Source organism: Lipophrys pholis (genome assembly GCF_963383615.2).
Source record: "Lipophrys pholis genome assembly, chromosome: 4".
NCBI lineage: Eukaryota > Metazoa > Chordata > Actinopteri > Blenniiformes > Blenniidae > Lipophrys > Lipophrys pholis.
The window spans coordinates 12757543-12774137 of NC_137637.1; the positions used below are offsets into that span (position 1 = coordinate 12757543).

General features: G+C 42.4%; 2 protein-coding genes across 2 annotated transcripts; one reads left to right on the forward strand and one right to left on the reverse strand.

The window, feature by feature from the left end:
• Positions 1-1605: 1605 nt before the first annotated feature.
• On the forward strand, positions 1606-7735 carry LOC308108924 (interferon-induced GTP-binding protein Mx-like). The gene is made up of 12 exons (XM_080462238.1): positions 1606-1927; positions 3627-3764; positions 3853-4007; positions 4122-4260; positions 4328-4526; positions 4612-4690; positions 4784-4906; positions 4995-5136; positions 5875-6033; positions 6404-6480; positions 6600-6857; positions 6948-7735. The coding sequence occupies exons 1-12, from the start codon at positions 1741-1743 to the stop codon at positions 7170-7172; spliced, it is 1881 nt and encodes a 626-aa protein (XP_080318364.1). The 5' UTR covers positions 1606-1740; the 3' UTR covers positions 7173-7735.
• Positions 7736-9269: 1534 nt separating this feature from the next.
• On the reverse strand, positions 9270-12855 carry thoc7 (THO complex 7). Its single transcript, XM_080462496.1, has 8 exons — positions 12799-12855; positions 12424-12544; positions 12220-12347; positions 12020-12106; positions 10112-10169; positions 9954-10020; positions 9799-9868; positions 9270-9677 (listed from the first exon to the last, which is right to left on the reverse strand). Exons 1-8 carry the CDS (start codon positions 12815-12817, stop codon positions 9616-9618), a joined length of 612 nt encoding a protein of 203 aa, XP_080318622.1. The 5' UTR covers positions 12818-12855; the 3' UTR covers positions 9270-9615.
• Between the last annotated feature and the right edge of the window lie 3740 nt (positions 12856-16595).

Here is a 16595-nt window from a genome sequence, read left to right on the forward strand (position 1 = left end):
CGCCATTGTTGTGGTTATTCGGTGACATTGCCATCCACGGTGGGGGTGGTATCTCAAAACCAAACTGTGGTTTTATGTTAGAATAAAGTAGAAAACATTTTTGGGCTCCTTAAACGCTGCCCTGTGTGGATGATCGGCCAAAAACGATGCGTTTATGTGAAACGACATTCTTGTGGGACAGCCATTCTTGTGTGGTAAAATCACACAATGTGGGGAAACCTTAAGTCAGAAGCAAACCAAATCTGGGTGTCAAGAAAGTAGTTGAGTATTTGTGATTGCCTTGGGACAGTGATTCCCAACCAGAGGGGCCAGAACGAAGAAGTTTGAAAACATCTCACGGACAGACGTGGAGTAGTGAAGAAGAAGTAGAAAGGAAGAAGTGGTGAGAAAAGGCGCTCATTGATATTGGTCTGAAGACCTATATTGCGGTGGTTTGTGGCGGTGAACGGACAACTCGGCCACAAAACTGCAACCCCAGACAACTCGTCCATCTTGTCCACGACTATTGTTTTTCAGCATTATTAATTTGAAGGATTGGATTTCAAAGTATATTTGACACATTTGGAAGAATTATTAAACGTATTTGACACAAAAACATAAACATTGGCAGCTGCCCAGAGCGCAAACTCGTCATGTGCACAAAGAAGACCATTCTTCGCTACAATAAAAAGCCATATGATACCATACTAAATATATATGGACCTATGCTAGATTTATGAAACTTATATAAAATATCAATTAGAAATAATATGTAAAAATACATTGTACAGGATTTATTTTCTCCCAACCCCCCCCCCCCCCTACACACACACACACACAAACACAAACACCACACACACACATCTAGAAAACTGCAAAAAAAGTATGACAGTATTTGATTTCCATGAATAAATTAATTCCAGCTGATTATGATTGCAACATTTGCATGTAACCATCTGGGATTGAGGTTGAGGTATACGGAAGAGTATTACGGCCACTTGAGAATAAAAAAAAGAATAGGAGGTAAAGATATTAAAGATGATCATGCATATTGAGAAAAAAAGTCAAAATTCAATGTCGAGATTTATTTTTTTTATCATACCCTTTGAAAGAAAGTGTAAATAGCCAGCGCATGTGACTGCTTCTTCGAAATGCATTGCAGGCAGTGTGATGAACTGGCGAAACAATACATCAGAATAGGCTTCAGCTCAGTGGAGTTCTCAGCCTTAAAACTTTGAAGGGACAGTGCAGCATGCAGCTTTCCATCGCTCCCCTCACTGACTTCTTACAGATTATGATGGACATAGACGCCGATCACGGGGGTGCTCCTTGGCTCTTAAGATGTATTATTATTAAACAAGGAAATCTTGTATAAAATCAGATGTTCAGAAGCAGTAAGCCACACTATATGGACAGAATTATGTGATTTTGTGTGATTATTTGGGTATCCAGGGGCAAATGATTAGGTAAGGACCAGAGGAGAAGTTCCCAGTTTGGGGGGGGGGGGCTAAATCAAAAGTTGCACAGGGCCCCCTGAGAGGCTCAGTCCGCCGCTGAGTGTAAGAGTTTCAGTGACTCAAGAGTTTCGTTTCTCGCGTCCAGCCGGGAAAATGAAAACCGAAACCTAGTGCGACTGCTTCCCATTCCTCTGGGCGGACGTTGCTCCATCACTGCTCTCAGTCTCCGGGCGCATCTCGAGCAGGCTGAACGCTTCAACTCGTCCTCCAGGATTCCAGTCCCGAGTGTCTCTTCTCCTCCACCATGAGCACGTTGAACCAGCAGTATGAGGAGAAAGTGCGTCCCTGCATCGACCTCATCGACTCTCTGCGCTCTCTGGGTGTGGAGAAGGACCTGGCGCTGCCTGCCATCGCCGTGATAGGAGACCAAAGCTCGGGGAAGAGCTCCGTGCTGGAGGCGCTGTCCGGAGTGGCTCTGCCCAGAGGAAACGGTGAAATGATCTTCACTTCATTCGGCTTCATTCTCTCTCTCTCTTTTTATTTCATAGAGGGTAAAAATCCCCAATAATGATAAAAAAAATAACAATAATAATATGATGAGTGAAATCGATTATATTCTCGGTGCGTCAAACAAAGACGCCCCAGAGTCCTTCTGTACGTTGACTTTAAGACGTTTAACTTCATTATGAATAAAAGTAACTTCTTCCTAATGTGTCTTCTGTTGAAGAAAAGGGGAGAATAAAACATACAATGAGAGTGACTTTGTGGTAACTTACATGCTCTCTCACCTCACGGTAAGAAGGTCCGAGCTCAAACATCTTTCTGTGTGGAGTTTGCATGTTCTCCCTGTGTGTGTGTGTGTGTGTGTGTGTGTGTGTGTGTGTGTGTGGGGGGGGGGGGGGGGGGGGGGGGGGGGGGGTTCCTCCCGCAGTACAAAAACATGCATGTGAGGTTAATTGTTGACACTAAAATTGCCCTAAAGTGTGAATGTGAACGGTGTTTGGTCTACACAGTACTGAAATCTTCTCCATGTTAATGTGTAAAATGCCTTTAAATTTCCAGAGTAATAGGAGTAGAACAAGTTTTGAGTAGGTGTGGAAGTAACGAATTACAAGTATTGACTTTACTGTGTTTAAGTCATATACTAATATGAATATAATTTTACAAGTAGAAACTTAACAATTCATATTAAACTTGGAAGGTTATGAAATATGAAGTGTTATAAGTGTGTGCACAATTGGAAGTAGAGTGACCTTTGAACAGCTCAGAACTTTCATGAAAGCCTGTCCGCACGTTCAACAAGTTTTTTCTTTCCTCCCCCTTTTGTTGTCTGAGCAGGTGTTGTGTTGGTAAATGCCTCCCTGCAGAGTGTTGGCTGGATGTCAAGTCATTCCTGAGAATAGAAAGGGCTTGTAAACGATATCAGCGTTTACAGAATGATCATTTGTGATACTTTACAACAGGCTCATGCCTCCGGGTTTGGTTATTTGATTAAAGGAAGAAATCCTCTCGATCAGCGACTTTGAAATAAAAAATTAATTGTGCCAATGTGATGTTTTAAAAATGTTCCGGGACGTGGTCACGCTTTTTAACACACTTCAATAAACAACACTAAGTCAAATTGACTCTTCTTATCGATATAAGAAATCCGTAAATGATTGCAGAATATTAACCTATTTGTCTTCCGATATGTCTTCCACACGTGCGTGCAGAGAACAATACGCTAATAAACTTTAACAATGGCAAGGACACGGACAGTCGTATGGATTGACTATGAGTGTTGAACGAAGTACTCTGAAATTCATCATAATGTGTAATCTGCTTTAGAAAAAATATAGAGCGCCGCAAATACTGCAACAGTTATCATAGTAAAAATATCCACTTTTGGAGGGGGAAATGTTTAGTGTTTTCACTTGTAAATGTTGTGGTGTGAAGGAGGCCTTAATGGCTCCTCAGTGGTGCTCGAGAGGAAACCGGCCCAGTGAAAGCCACTGCTGTAAAGCCCTACATTTCAGATTACCCGCAAATACTAATGTTGGCCTAAAATATTCATGCTGGATGCATATATTTTGATACATATTGTCCAGGTATACTATTGATCCAATGTTCATTATACTGATCTTCATTCCAAGGAATGATATTGTTTCAAATATCTACACACATTTTGTAATCATCTTATCTTTACTGCAGGTATTGTCACAAGATGTCCTCTTGAGTTGAAGATGAAGAGGAAGCAAAAAGGAGATGAGTGGTATGGAAAGATAAGCTACCAGGATTTTGAGCAAGAGCTAGAAGACCCAACGGATGTGGAGAAGAAGATCCGAGAAGGTGACGTTTGCTAAGAAAAGCGACAGACTGATGGAGTATGACGGACGTCTCGAGTTTTTTTGTGTAACATGGTGTCCTCTGTCTGCAGCTCAGGATGAAATGGCCGGCGTCGGGGTGGGGATCAGTGACGACCTCATTAGTCTAGAGATCGCCTCCCCGGATGTTCCTGACTTGACTCTCATTGACCTGCCCGGCATCGCCAGGGTGGCGGTGAAGGGACAACCAGAGGACATTGGTGATCAGGTGTGGCAGTTGAAATGCAGCCTTTGCTCAAGCAGCGGTTGTTGTGTTCGGTACAAAACTCCAGTTTGATAGTTGCAACGCGTCTGAGTTGCACTTGTCTATTGATACTCGCAGATAAAGAGGCTGATCCAGAAGTTCATCACAAAACAAGAAACCATCAGCCTGGTGGTCGTTCCATGCAACGTGGACATAGCAACCACCGAGGCTTTGAAGATGGCTCAGCAGGTGGATCCTGACGGAGAGAGGACTCTTGGTAAAGGGACTTTGTGAGAGGCACTCGGAGGTGGGTCGCTCTATTTCTAATTTGTCCGTCCTTTTAGGGATCTTGACCAAACCTGACCTGGTGGACAAGGGCACGGAGGAGGTGGTTGTTGATATCGTCCACAACGAGGTCATCCACCTCACCAAGGGCTACATGATCGTCAAGTGCAGAGGTCAGAAGGAGATCGCAGATAAGGTGTCGCTTCCTGATGCAATAGAAAGGGAGAAGGCCTTTTTTGAACAACATGCACATTTCCAGTAAGTGTATTTCTCTCAAACAACGTAGTAAAACCTCCGACGGGTCTTATCGCGGGTACTAAATCCCTTCTGTCTTTTAATCCAGCGCCCTCTTCGACGGCGGCCATGCCACTGTTCCCAAACTGGCTGAGAAACTCACGCTGGAGCTGGTGCATCACATTGAGGTGCACTCTTCTTATTGCTCCCTTCTATGCAATCTAGTAATGAAATAAATGCTTAAGTTGTGACACTTTCCACCCCGACGGTGTGATCTGCAGAAATCCCTTCCGAGACTTGAGGAGCAGATCGAGGAGAAAATCTCACAAACTCAGGCCGAGCTGGAGAGATATGGAGACGGCCCACCAACTGACGCAGCCGAAAAATTTGTTTTCCTCATCGATGTGAGTTCCCCCACTCGTCACGTCGTCTCTTCCTGGCTACATTTTGGTTCTCCACAAAATCAATCTCTGCAACCCTTGTGTGCCACAGAAAGTCTCAGCCTTCATCCATGACGCCATCAGTCTGACCGAGGGAGAGGAGCTCAAGTGTGGAGAGAGTTGCAACATATTTTCCACACTGAGAAGAGAGTTTGGGAACTGGAAGGCCCACCTGGATGATTCTGCATTAAATTGTGAGTTGTTACCTTCACGACATTGTGTAGAATTCCAGTACCACTATAGTTATTGAAGGAGCCATTTCTTGCTGGTTGTCGGTACTTTATTTAGATATTTGTTGTTGTCGCATTATTTGGACACTTGGTGTCGGTAATGAGCAGGTTGGAAATGTAGGGGGCCTAGATGACAGGAAGAAGGAGGCACTAGGGGGAGGGCATAGGGAGGAACAGACAACCAGGCCAAATTGACAACTTGTTACAGGGAAACCCTGGCATGTTCATCATTTACTTTCATCAAATTCTGTTTTTGGTTCACTCCTAATCCATAAGTGGACACTGGGACAATGGAAAAATTGGCATTCGTTCTACACAAGTAGGAAAGCTGAGAAATCAAATAACTAAAACCCATGTGTCTGAATTGAGGAAGGCAAGAATACCCAGAAAAACCCCATGAACTCCGACCTGGAATGAAACTGATTGGTAATGCAAATCAACACCAAAGACAGTTGCTGTCATCAAATAGCTAAAGTTACTTTTAGAATTAACGCTGAAACTAACTTAATCTCCTTTTGTTGGTGTATTTTTCAGGATCTTAGCAGGCGCATGCCCCCAGTCCACCTTCGCTTTAACAGGAAAACTCTTTTCTGTGTGTTCTTTTTGTTTTTTGTTTTTCAACTGTGTTTGAAACACCAGTTATGCCCGGTGCACCATCGTCAGTACACTTCTGATGATTATGATGCGTGTTTGGTTTTGTAGTTAACGCGAAGATTGAAGAAGAAGTGGATAGATACGAAGAGAAATACCGCGGCAGGGAGCTGCCAGGTTTCATCAACTACAAGACCTTCGAGTTCATGGTCAAGCAGCAGATCAAACAGCTGGAAGAACCAGCTGTCAGGAAACTCAAGGACATTGGAGGTATTTGTTACTGCTGTGAAGTAATCTGTACAAATAGGATGGTTGGGTATTTTGGGTCCTTCCTTTTGCCACATCCTGAGTTTTACAAACCCACAGCTTGGGCAAAACATTTACTTTTGATAATTCTTAAATTTATTTGTGTAATAAATTTATTTATTTTTGTCACCCATTCCAATTTCCATGGCTTTGCTCTAGATTAAGACACAAAAAAATACACTCAGATATTATACATGGCCAGCATTATATTACTAAAGAGGACAGTTTATCTTTTTTTTTTTTTTCCTGAGTTTCCTCCAAAAATAACCACATAAAGCTCACTGTGTCAAAAAAGTACCACAGTTTACATATGTTTTCTGTCTTTTCCTTACAGATGCTATTAAGAAGGTGTTCGTGCACATGGCGCAAAATAGCTTTGCTGGATTTCCAAACCTTGTGAAAACAGCCAAGGTGAAAACCCTCTAAAAGTGTGGCCATAGACACTCCTACAGTTTTAATCAGCCCAAGTATTGGTTCTTATAAAATGTGACTTTTTGACCTTGTTCATGATGTGCGATCTCTTCTTTTAGGTGAAGATCGAAGCCATCAAGCAGGATAAAGAGACTACTGCCGAGGCCATGCTCAGAACTCAGTTCAAAATGGAGCTGCTGGTTTACTCCCAGGATCAGACCTACAGCAGCAGTTTGAACGAGAACAAGCGAGATGAGACAAAGTCGGATTCTGAGGACGACAGGCCACATTTCCGTCTCCCAGCAATACCTTTGTACAAGCCAAACAATCACGCAACTTTTGAGGAGCTGATGCTGCATCTCAAATCCTATTACCAAGTAAGTTTTATGTCGAGATTGATAAACTAAATCAATAAAACGATGGGTCTAAACTGCTAAAACAATTGTTCTTTAATTGTTTTCTTACAGATTGCTGGCCTTCGCCTGGCTGACCAAGTCCCACTGGTGATCCGCTACCAGATGCTGCAGGAGTCGGCGGTGCAGCTGCAGAGGGAGATGCTGCAGTTGCTTCAAGACAAGGAGAACGTGGAGTTCTTGCTGAAGGAGGATTTTGACATCGGCATCAAGAGGGAGTCTCTGCAGATTCGCCTCAACCGCCTCACGAAGGCCCGAACATACCTGGTAGAGTTTTAAATGCCACGGTTCTGCAGCATGAATCACAGGTACAAGGCAGAGATTCAGCACTTAAGTTAGAGCATGTCAGAGTCTGGGCATTGAGGGGCCTTTAGAGACGTACTGTAATACATAGTATAGTTCATATAGTTGTATAAGGTTACACTTCAACAGCTCTGTCTTTTAATTTTGTTTTTACACTCTGAATGGGAACATTCTTGCATTATTTTTAGGACTTTTAAGGGAGTTTATTTTTATTGGTGGTGGACCATTGCAGATTTAATACTACTACTTAATATTACAAACACATCCCATGACCACTCCTCACCTCAAAATCTCGTGCTGAACTTGCAGGTTTATATTTATATTTTCCATTAGGTCACGTCAGGACACATAAGAGTAGCAGAAATATAGTGGCCAGTGAATGTGTACTTCATTTCCACTTAGTCCTTAATGGGCTTGTGGCGGCTGTATAGAGAGCAAAGAAGCTCAGACATTTCTGTTCCTCTGGACCAGAGATATAATCTCTCCTGAGACAAGGTCATGAATATTATTGGTTTTTAATAAAGGGAAAAAAACATCTATACACGTGTCTTTTCTTTTTTTTTTAATCTATGACATAAAATGAATAAATAAAAAGTAAAGGATATATATCAGCTCTGAGTGTTTAGTCTTACTAAAATCCATCAATCACTGTTTATTAGATTTTTTACTGTTTAGTGCTACTTGAAGTGAAAGAATTAAAAACGATTAAAGAGCCATTAGAAAAGTGGGTGTTTTGGCTCCATCTGCTGGTTTTATTTGGTATGATCAGGTTGAACATGTTGGGATTTAATGTAGCAGACAGGGTTAGTGAGGGTTAGTGACAGGTAACCCAGGGACAGTGAGTGGCATGTAAACGAAGAGGGCGTGCAATGAGTTGATGTTTCCTCATACCAACACTTAATTCACAACACAGCGATATATAGTATGTTTTGAACATTTTGCAATGGGATGCAGTTGCTCAGGTGTTGTACCGTTTTGCACTTTTGCCTCACATTGTCAAGGGTTTGAACTTAGGCCAGATGTTTCTGTGTGAAGATTACATGTCACCACTGTGCCAGTGGTGGCCTGGTGACCTTCCCAGTTGCCATTGTGCAAAAAAATAAAAAAGTTCACCCTGTCCATCACAGATCTAACTCCAACCCCCAGACACACAGTCAGAGCCGCCATTTCTCCTAACAAGCATGTCTTTGGATTGAGGGAGGAAGCCAGAGTATCAGGGACAAAACACAGTTGTCGGGAGTTGAACATAGGCTCAGCTGCTGTAAGGGTCAAGTGTTAACCACTACACTCATGTGCCACCATCAGTCAAATTGGAAACATCTTTCATCGTCTCATACGTTGTGGGTGTTTTGACACATGGTCCCAACCTTTGAAGATACGATCGTTTATGCTGTGTCAGCAGCAAAATAGTCACTTCCTCCACTTTCTACTGACACCTTTCACTTGTCACTCAGGATTTGCCTCTGGTTGGCTATTTCTGAGCCATGCGTGTATACTGCTCTTCCACTAAATCTTTATTGAGCCAGTTAAACACTGTATTTATCTGCATTTACCGTCTATTTCAATACATGACATTGACAAACGTCTCCAGCATTTTGGCTCTGGAGATTTCAAGAATCAAGAATCAAGAATCAATTCCAGCTGATCTCATGTGTGGCTTCTATCATCAAACTGTGACTCCTAACATTTGGTTTCAAATCCTTTTCAGTCAGTGGCGGCCTGAAAGTCTTGAGTCCACGATCAAGACCAATCATGCCACACTCTTTGTTTTCACTTCCTGCTTTTTTTTTTTCCTCTTCAGCAGAATTGTTAACCAGTTAGACTAACTAGGTCTACACTGTTCTTGATTCTGGTTGTGAAGCCAGGTTAAGGATTATTCTTTCATCTACCACTTTTCCGTGGTCTCTCGGGTGAATTGGCGTTTCCTTTTACAAAGTACCCATCTATTTCTCTGTCCATTCGTTTTCCCTCTCTCCGATGACTTTTGGAATATTTGTTCTTAATGATGGCGACTGTCTTCGCCGATAAGAGCAACTTTTTGGACTTTCGAGTCAGTCGACCTCAGCAGACATTAACTCCAGACCTTTAATCTGCTCATTGTAATTGAAATATTAAATAACACACACTTGGCTTCATTCGGACACTCAAAAGCTGAAAGTCGGCACTTGCAGCACTTCTTGACGGTTTCATTTCAAATGAGCGGCGGGTGTGTGCAGCGCTGAATTGCAGAAACGTTCTAACCTTTCGGGTATGTGGCGAGAAAGAATGCACTATTTAGGTGAATAAGGAGGGATAAGGAAGGAGCGAACCGTGGACAAATCAACTTTATTTCAAAAATACATAGAAAAGCGTTCGGAGGAAAAAGCTCAATGGTAAAAGCAGCTCGCTGCAGAAATCCCAATGCAGGATTGCAAGGCGTTCATTCACTGCTGTCCATCAGGCTCTCCTGACTGTTGTCGTCATTTTCTGACTTCTCATCATCTGCAAAAGATTTTAGAAACCAGGAGGAGTAAGAGTCTTGCCCCACGAACTGAGCGGGCGAGACATCTCCTGCTCTGTGGTCCTCCTCAAAACCGCCAGAAAGAAAACAAAAAGCACTCACTCTCAAGAGTCTGCTGCAGCTCCTGGATGGTGCTGAGCAGCACGTGGAATTGCTTCTTTCTCAACTCCAGCTGATTGAAACAGAAAGTCAATTCAGAGAACAAACCCCGGGTGGCTGATGAACATATTTGCCAGGATAAAGACACGGGGTCGTACCTTTGCGTCCACATTTTCCTTGATGTGTGACAGCTGCTGCAGTTCTTTGTCGAGTGCCTCCAGCTGCCTGCAGAAGGACGACGCAGAAACAACGGCTCCCTCTTAGAACGGAGCAATTCAAGTACTCTTTCACCAAAACAAGAGACAAGTTGACTTACTTGAGTGTTTCATGCCGGTCTGGATGTTGCTGGATAACCTTGGCTAAAGCATCATACTCTAAAAAAAAACAGATGGGAAACGTGTATTTTTATATATTATTTTGACAACCAACATCCTGCCAACAGATTGGTGAATAATAATAATAATAATAATAATAATAATAATAATAATAAAAAAGCTGTTGAAGTTTTAAAATAACCCAAAGAATGTATTTGATAGTCTAAGGAAACTTTAGTGAAACTGTGAAAGTGTTAGTGAAGACTAAGCCGGGACCAAAGTTAAAACGGATAAACAGATCTGTAGTCAGATTGTAGTACAGTCTGGCTCGCGCCGACAAGTTTCCTCATCGAATCAAATGTGTACGTAAATCACACGTAACAGAAAATGTAAAGGAATCCGAAGAATTGCGCGTTGTTGCTTAAACTGTTTACATCATTTCTGTTCTGCATTGCAGTTTTGACTCATCGTGTCCCGTGTCTGCTGCCCAGAGCTTTTCAGGCTTCATACCAGAGACCACCCTCCCTCCAAATCATGGAAAGTTCCAGTACACGTGTTCACGCTAGAATTAAAGTCCCGGTACGCTGAGGGGTCACATTTAAAAGTGCCAGTGTTGTTCCAAAAAGTGATTCCCTGTCCCAAAAAAGGATTCCGGTCCACGGGAGCGCACACTGACCGGCTGGAGACGTCCTGATCTGTTCCAGCTGCTTTTATGAGGAATTACAGCCGTAACGTGCAGATATACTAAACTGTGTGTACACGGTAACAACTAAGGTGCGTCTCTGGGAAAGTCTCGTTTCCTGCATGCAAAAAAAAATATTACGATTTAACAAGGAAGGATTTGCAGCTCCTAGCATCATCTTGCATGTCATTTACGTGTCAATAATGAATGTTTACAGTGTTTATGTGTTTCAGTCGTTCGTTTTCCTCGTTTGCGCTTGTCAACCAAACTGCAATCGAGATGATTCCCCAATGGGTTACATGTCAAATGAAGAAATTATAGATTTTATGCCGCTGATATTATAATTATCATTACATGGTACAGTTAAGCGTATTTTTACATTACGACTGTAAATCCTGAGAAAAGCCGCTTCCGTGGACGAGAATCACTTTTCGGCACAACACCTGTACCGGTGCATACCGGTTACTCTGATCAGCTGTTCGTCATCAAACAAAAATCTTGCAATGTTTGCGTATTTCTCTCGCCTCAGTTCCGCCCCCTGCTGGCAACTCCTAACCACTTAGGTCACCTCTGGAGGTCTCTTAAATATCTGGGAGCGTAGGAGTGATTCTTAGAATTAAGAAACTTGATAGTTTTTTTTCTTAAGTTTGAGAGTAGGACTAAATTTCACAAATTCTCAGGACTTAAGAGTAAAATGGCACTCAAAGACGCTTGAGAAGTACGGCCTCAGATTTTTAAAATGAGTCGCTCTGTTCTGTCGACCAGGATCCAGATGGCAGCATTCGTGCACTTTGTTTTTCATCTGACCCAACCTGAGAACTACGCTCACTGTGGTCATTCACCTTAATCTAACATGTTCAACCTATTCATACGTGATTATTCCAATTGAGCATCTATGCCTCCAAATCACATGTAAACCGCACTACTATGTTCCCGAAATGTCTCCTTATAAAGAGTCCAAGGAAGGTCTGCCTGTTTGTCAACTTGAAACGCTGTTATTTACTCTGTGAATAGAATAGAATTACAAATAATCCCAGATGGAAATTCTTTGTAGCTTTGTCATGGAATCTAAAGAGGTTCATTGGTGACCCTAAATTGCTTCGGTGTGAATGTGTGTGATGGACTGGCAACCTGTAAAGGCAGGGTTTGTCCCCTGCCCTCGCCCATAGTTAGCTGGGATTTGCTCCAGCACACCACAGTACAGAAGATGATTGAAACTTGTTCGTACCTTGACGATTCTTTCGTATCCTCTTGGCCCTCTGGATTTCCTTCTTGCATTCTGCTATCTTCTCATGTGCAGACGTGATGTTTTCTTCTGTGGAGGCAAAAAATAAAAATAAATGTGTGAGTATACAGGAGGATCATGCGCATCACAAGTACTCAAGAGCCAAAAAGTATAAATCCAGGATCAACATATCAGCCACCTACCTATGTTGGTGTATATTTTCTCATAGTTTTCCATTTCCCGCAGGTTCATGTCGTAAACCATCAACGTCTTCCCCATGGAGTTTTCACACTGAGTCAGGATGCCCAACATCCTCTGATGCTGCGTGAATCTGAACAAGAAAATCTGACATTTTTGCCCACACAAGTTCTCAACAGAGAAACACTCAGTGAATGCAGCTTTCTCACCCTTCTTCGGCGCTCGTAGGCGAGTTACACCATTTTATGTAACTCTTCAGGAACACGTTTATTTTACGGTCATCTCCAGCTCCATCGCCGTCGATAAGAAGGCGTTTCCGAATAACTTCATCTGGAAAAAGAAATAAAACAAAGAGTAAACTGGACAGATTCCGTTAACCGTCAGGTAAACAACACAGAAACAGGGTGCTAACAGCTAGCCTGCTAACATGGCTGCTGTTCGGACAATAAGCGCTTTTTATGCAAAAAGCGTTAATCTTGATCGGAGGAACCGTGCGGATGATTACACTTTAATGGACAAAAAAAGCATCGATACTCGTAGACTTAAAGAGAGAGATACAATCGGTGAATTTAACTTCTACTAACCATCAGTTACAGCCCCCATGTCCGCTCTTCTTCTTCTTCTGTAGAGGGTTGAATGCGGTGTGTGAGCGACACAGGAACAAAAGCTGCACAACCGCCCCCATCTGGTTCGGAGTAGTAACTACTGGTTCAATCCTATACAGTGGTCCGCTCAGTTTGATACACTTTTGATTCATTCAATTCGACATGAAGAAGCATAAGTAAGAGTGGAAAGAAAAGCTCGTATTTAACCTGGAGATAGAGGAGAGAAAATGAGAAGACGGAGAGAGAGATCAACAGGCAAACAGATGCTTTATGTGTAAAAACTTCTAAGTAATGCAAGTCAGCATTTATTTAGATTGTTAATGGTTAACAATGGTAAATTGTAGTAGTATGTTTTGTTGGAAAGTTTTTTGAAAGTTTTGCTTGCAACCAAGGATAATGCTTGCAAGAAAAAAATCAAAACGTGTGGGGTGAGAGAGAAAGTTCCAACATTTCACAATCTCACTCTCATCCCTGATATTATTTAACTGAACTTTATTTGAGTAATTGTTCAACTTGAATGCGCTTCCTGTACATGCTGGGAATTTCTCTGTGCACTCTGATTTCTTCCCGCAGACCTGATATGAACATCCATCCACCCCGTCTTCTATACTGCTTTATCCTGCCCTGTGCAGAGTCGTCAAATGCTGGAGCGAATTCCAGCTAACTGTGGGTGAGGGCAGGATACACACCGGACTGGTCGCCAGTCCATCACAGGACAAGCACAGAGAGACAACCACACACGTTCATATTTATACCTGTTGCCAATTTAACTAATCACACATTATTTTTATACGTTTATATTCAGACAGGCCTTTGGTTGACCTGTAGCTGCTTAATGTTATTTATTTGACTTGTTTTTGTTTATATGTGTTTTGCCTCTCTGAATATTAACTATTACTCCTGTTTTATCAGTTTTATTACATATACTTCTATTTTTACAGTTTTGATTTCAGGTTAGATTTTTCTGCTTATGCTGTTCAGCTCTTTGTGATCTTTATCTCTTTATCAGTGAAAGGTGCTATATAAATACATTTTACTTACTTACTCACTTACTCACTCACTCACTCACTCACTCACTCACTCACTCACTTACTTATTAATCCCCATGGAGAAATTCCTGTTTCCATGTTGTTGTTTTTTTTTTTTTTTGTGGCACACCTGTTAAAAATTCCATTCATGATTTGGCCGTGAACGCAATTGTAATCACTGGAAAGTCCATTGAATATTAAAAGAAGACCAAAATGTCACGCTTTTCACGAGGAACTATGTCACTATTTTACATCTTTGAAATATATGGGGAAAAGGAATACACTGTAGTAGAGCATTTCAACCTGACAGAGAAAGCCTTGCCTCTTTTTTCCCACTTAACTATTTGTTTATTCTTTCTTTTTATTTTTTAGTTGTTCTATTTGTCACAAAATACAAAATACAGAAAATTTTGAACAATATTTCTGCGCCGTATATATTTCGTAATTTGCTCTTTTGTTTGATTAAAAAAAAAAAAAAAAAAAAAAAAAAAAAAGGTGTATCTGTGGAACACGAGACGATCCTCTGTACGCAGCTGGTACGTGCGTTGCGTTGCGTGCGTAGCGCGCCGTGACGTCCGAGTCCCAGAATGCAGTCTGGTAAACAGACATGGAAGCACCAGGTGAAGACCTCCACAGAGGCTGAGCGCTGTACCCGCTCTCTCCCACCGCCGTCTGTCTCTTTCGCTCCGTGCATCCAGCTGATTTTCATCGGCCCGGTGGCCCAGCGGGGTGTGCGGCATCCAGAGTCCCGGTAAGAGTCGAGCAGGTGTCGGTGTGCGGTGACGGCTGATGACTTGTGCTGTCATGGCTGTCTCCAGGCTCCTGCTAGCAGGCTAATGGAGCAGTTAGCGTCTGTACCAGCCACCGAGCCCCACTGCACCCAGCCTCTCCCCGGGACACGACACCTCACACGCTCCTTGTCGTTCCCCTCGAAACTTCGCGTCCGTCCCGCTCGGGAGCTTTGCTCCTCGCGTATTTAAAACGAAATCCGCGACAACGTGCTTAACGTCTGGCAGAGGTGAGAGAGAGAGAGAGAGAGAGAGAGAGAGACGATAGCCGTTAAGACTGCTGGCTCCAAACTGCTGCTCCTACTTTCTCCAATGACAAGTGTTTAATTTACAATCTAATGACATAATGGCATCACGTGACACTCGTCGTATTTGAAATGACGCCTTTATATTGGCCAAAACAAAGCTGAAGTTACATCATTAGTCACTGTAAGTGCTTTGAGAAGTGCATTAACACTAATCCTGTTTTATTGATTTCTAATAGATTGTGGGATCTGACCAAATATTTATATTAATAATCACTAACACCTGAAGTTTTCAGTCTTCCTGCATTCACAGCTGTGTTTGATAGGAGTCAGTTGGATAGACAGGTCCATCCACACATCCATCCACCCATCCATCCACCCATCTTCAGGGTGGCGGGGCGCAGGAGCCAGTCCCAGCTACCTGTGGGTGAGGACAGGATACGCCCTTGGACAGGAGGCCAGTCCATCACAGCACAGGCGCACAGAGACGGACAACCATATTCACACATAGGGGAAATTCTGATTCTAATTCCGAATTTAGTGTCACTAGTTAACCTCACAACTGAGTTTTTGGAGTGTGGGTGGAAATCGGAGTACCTGGACGAAAGCCACGCACACATGGGCAGAACATGCAAACTCCACACAGAAAGGCCCCAGTCGGTCTGGGTTCCATATTTTATTTGGATCCAGACCCTCTCGCAAACCAAATTCTATTATCTTGCAATATAGGATAAGAAGTTACTCAAACTCTTTTTGCGACATTTCAATTCAACCATGTCATCTTCCTCCCGTCTCCTATCATTATTGGCCCAGTGTCATTAGAACAATGTCTCTTTAAAATCAAGTCTCATCATCTTAGAATGAACTTGAGTGCTGACATGACAGGCCTAGACATTGAAATGACTGAAATGGGTCAGATTTAACCTGGCAGCGACTAATTCAGCACCAACGTCATCGTTTGAGACTGTTTAAGAAGGTTAAATAATCTAAATTATGTTAATGAATGTTTTAAATAGAAAACAATGTTAATTCTGTCAGTGGGCCGTCATAATGAGAGAAGACAAGTCCCCCCCCCCCCCCCCCCCCCGACTACTGGAGTGATTGTGTACATTTGTTAAAAGTGACATTGACAATTTAAAAAAAAAACATTTTGTCAGTAGGAAGCGGACAGTTTTAAAAGAGCAGCGAATGAATATGATAATAACTGACAATATATTATTTTCTTGCATGATAATTTTGCCGGTCTTTGTTGGGGTTGACGTCTTTCATGGGGTGGGAGTTCATTTGAGAAAACCGCTTCGTCATACGTGATGCCATATTGAGGAAAAAGTCTAATAGACCGTTTATGTTCGTAGCTGATGGAAAAGCTATACATCAGTGACTCGCATGTGGGCAGTGAGAGCTGTAATTGCTTTCGTGGTGTCAAACATGAAAGATTGTCTTCCTGGTTACATTCTGAGTGTCTGCTTTTCAGCACCGCGGTGGTGACCATTATATTTTGGGGAAACTATAGCAGCCGGGCTCTTGTTTCAAGTGGTCATGTGACCTTGCCAGCCTGCAGCGGTGTAGTGGCTTGTTGTTGAAATGGAAGGACAACTTATATTTGGGATTATTTAAAATGATACAACATCGTAGATTATTTTACAGGCCTCGTGTAGAAATCCGCTTGTGTGGACAGATTTGTTGTCAAATGGTTTGTTTGAGTGATTTAGGAA

Coding starts and splice junctions, on each gene's coding strand:
- LOC308108924 (XM_080462238.1), top strand. CDS start 1,741: ATGAGCACGTTGAACCAGCAGTATGAGGAGAAAGTGCGTCCCTGCATC. Junction 3,765..3,852: donor GGAGAAGAAGATCCGAGAAG/GTGACGTTTGCT, acceptor CTCTGTCTGCAG/CTCAGGATGAAATGGCCGGC. Junction 6,034..6,403: donor GAAACTCAAGGACATTGGAG/GTATTTGTTACT, acceptor TTTTCCTTACAG/ATGCTATTAAGAAGGTGTTC.
- thoc7 (XM_080462496.1), bottom strand. Junction 12,348..12,423: donor CCTACGAGCGCCGAAGAAGG/GTGAGAAAGCTG, acceptor TTTCTTGTTCAG/ATTCACGCAGCATCAGAGGA. Junction 10,170..12,019: donor GATACGAAAGAATCGTCAAG/GTACGAACAAGT, acceptor GTTTTTTTTTAG/AGTATGATGCTTTAGCCAAG.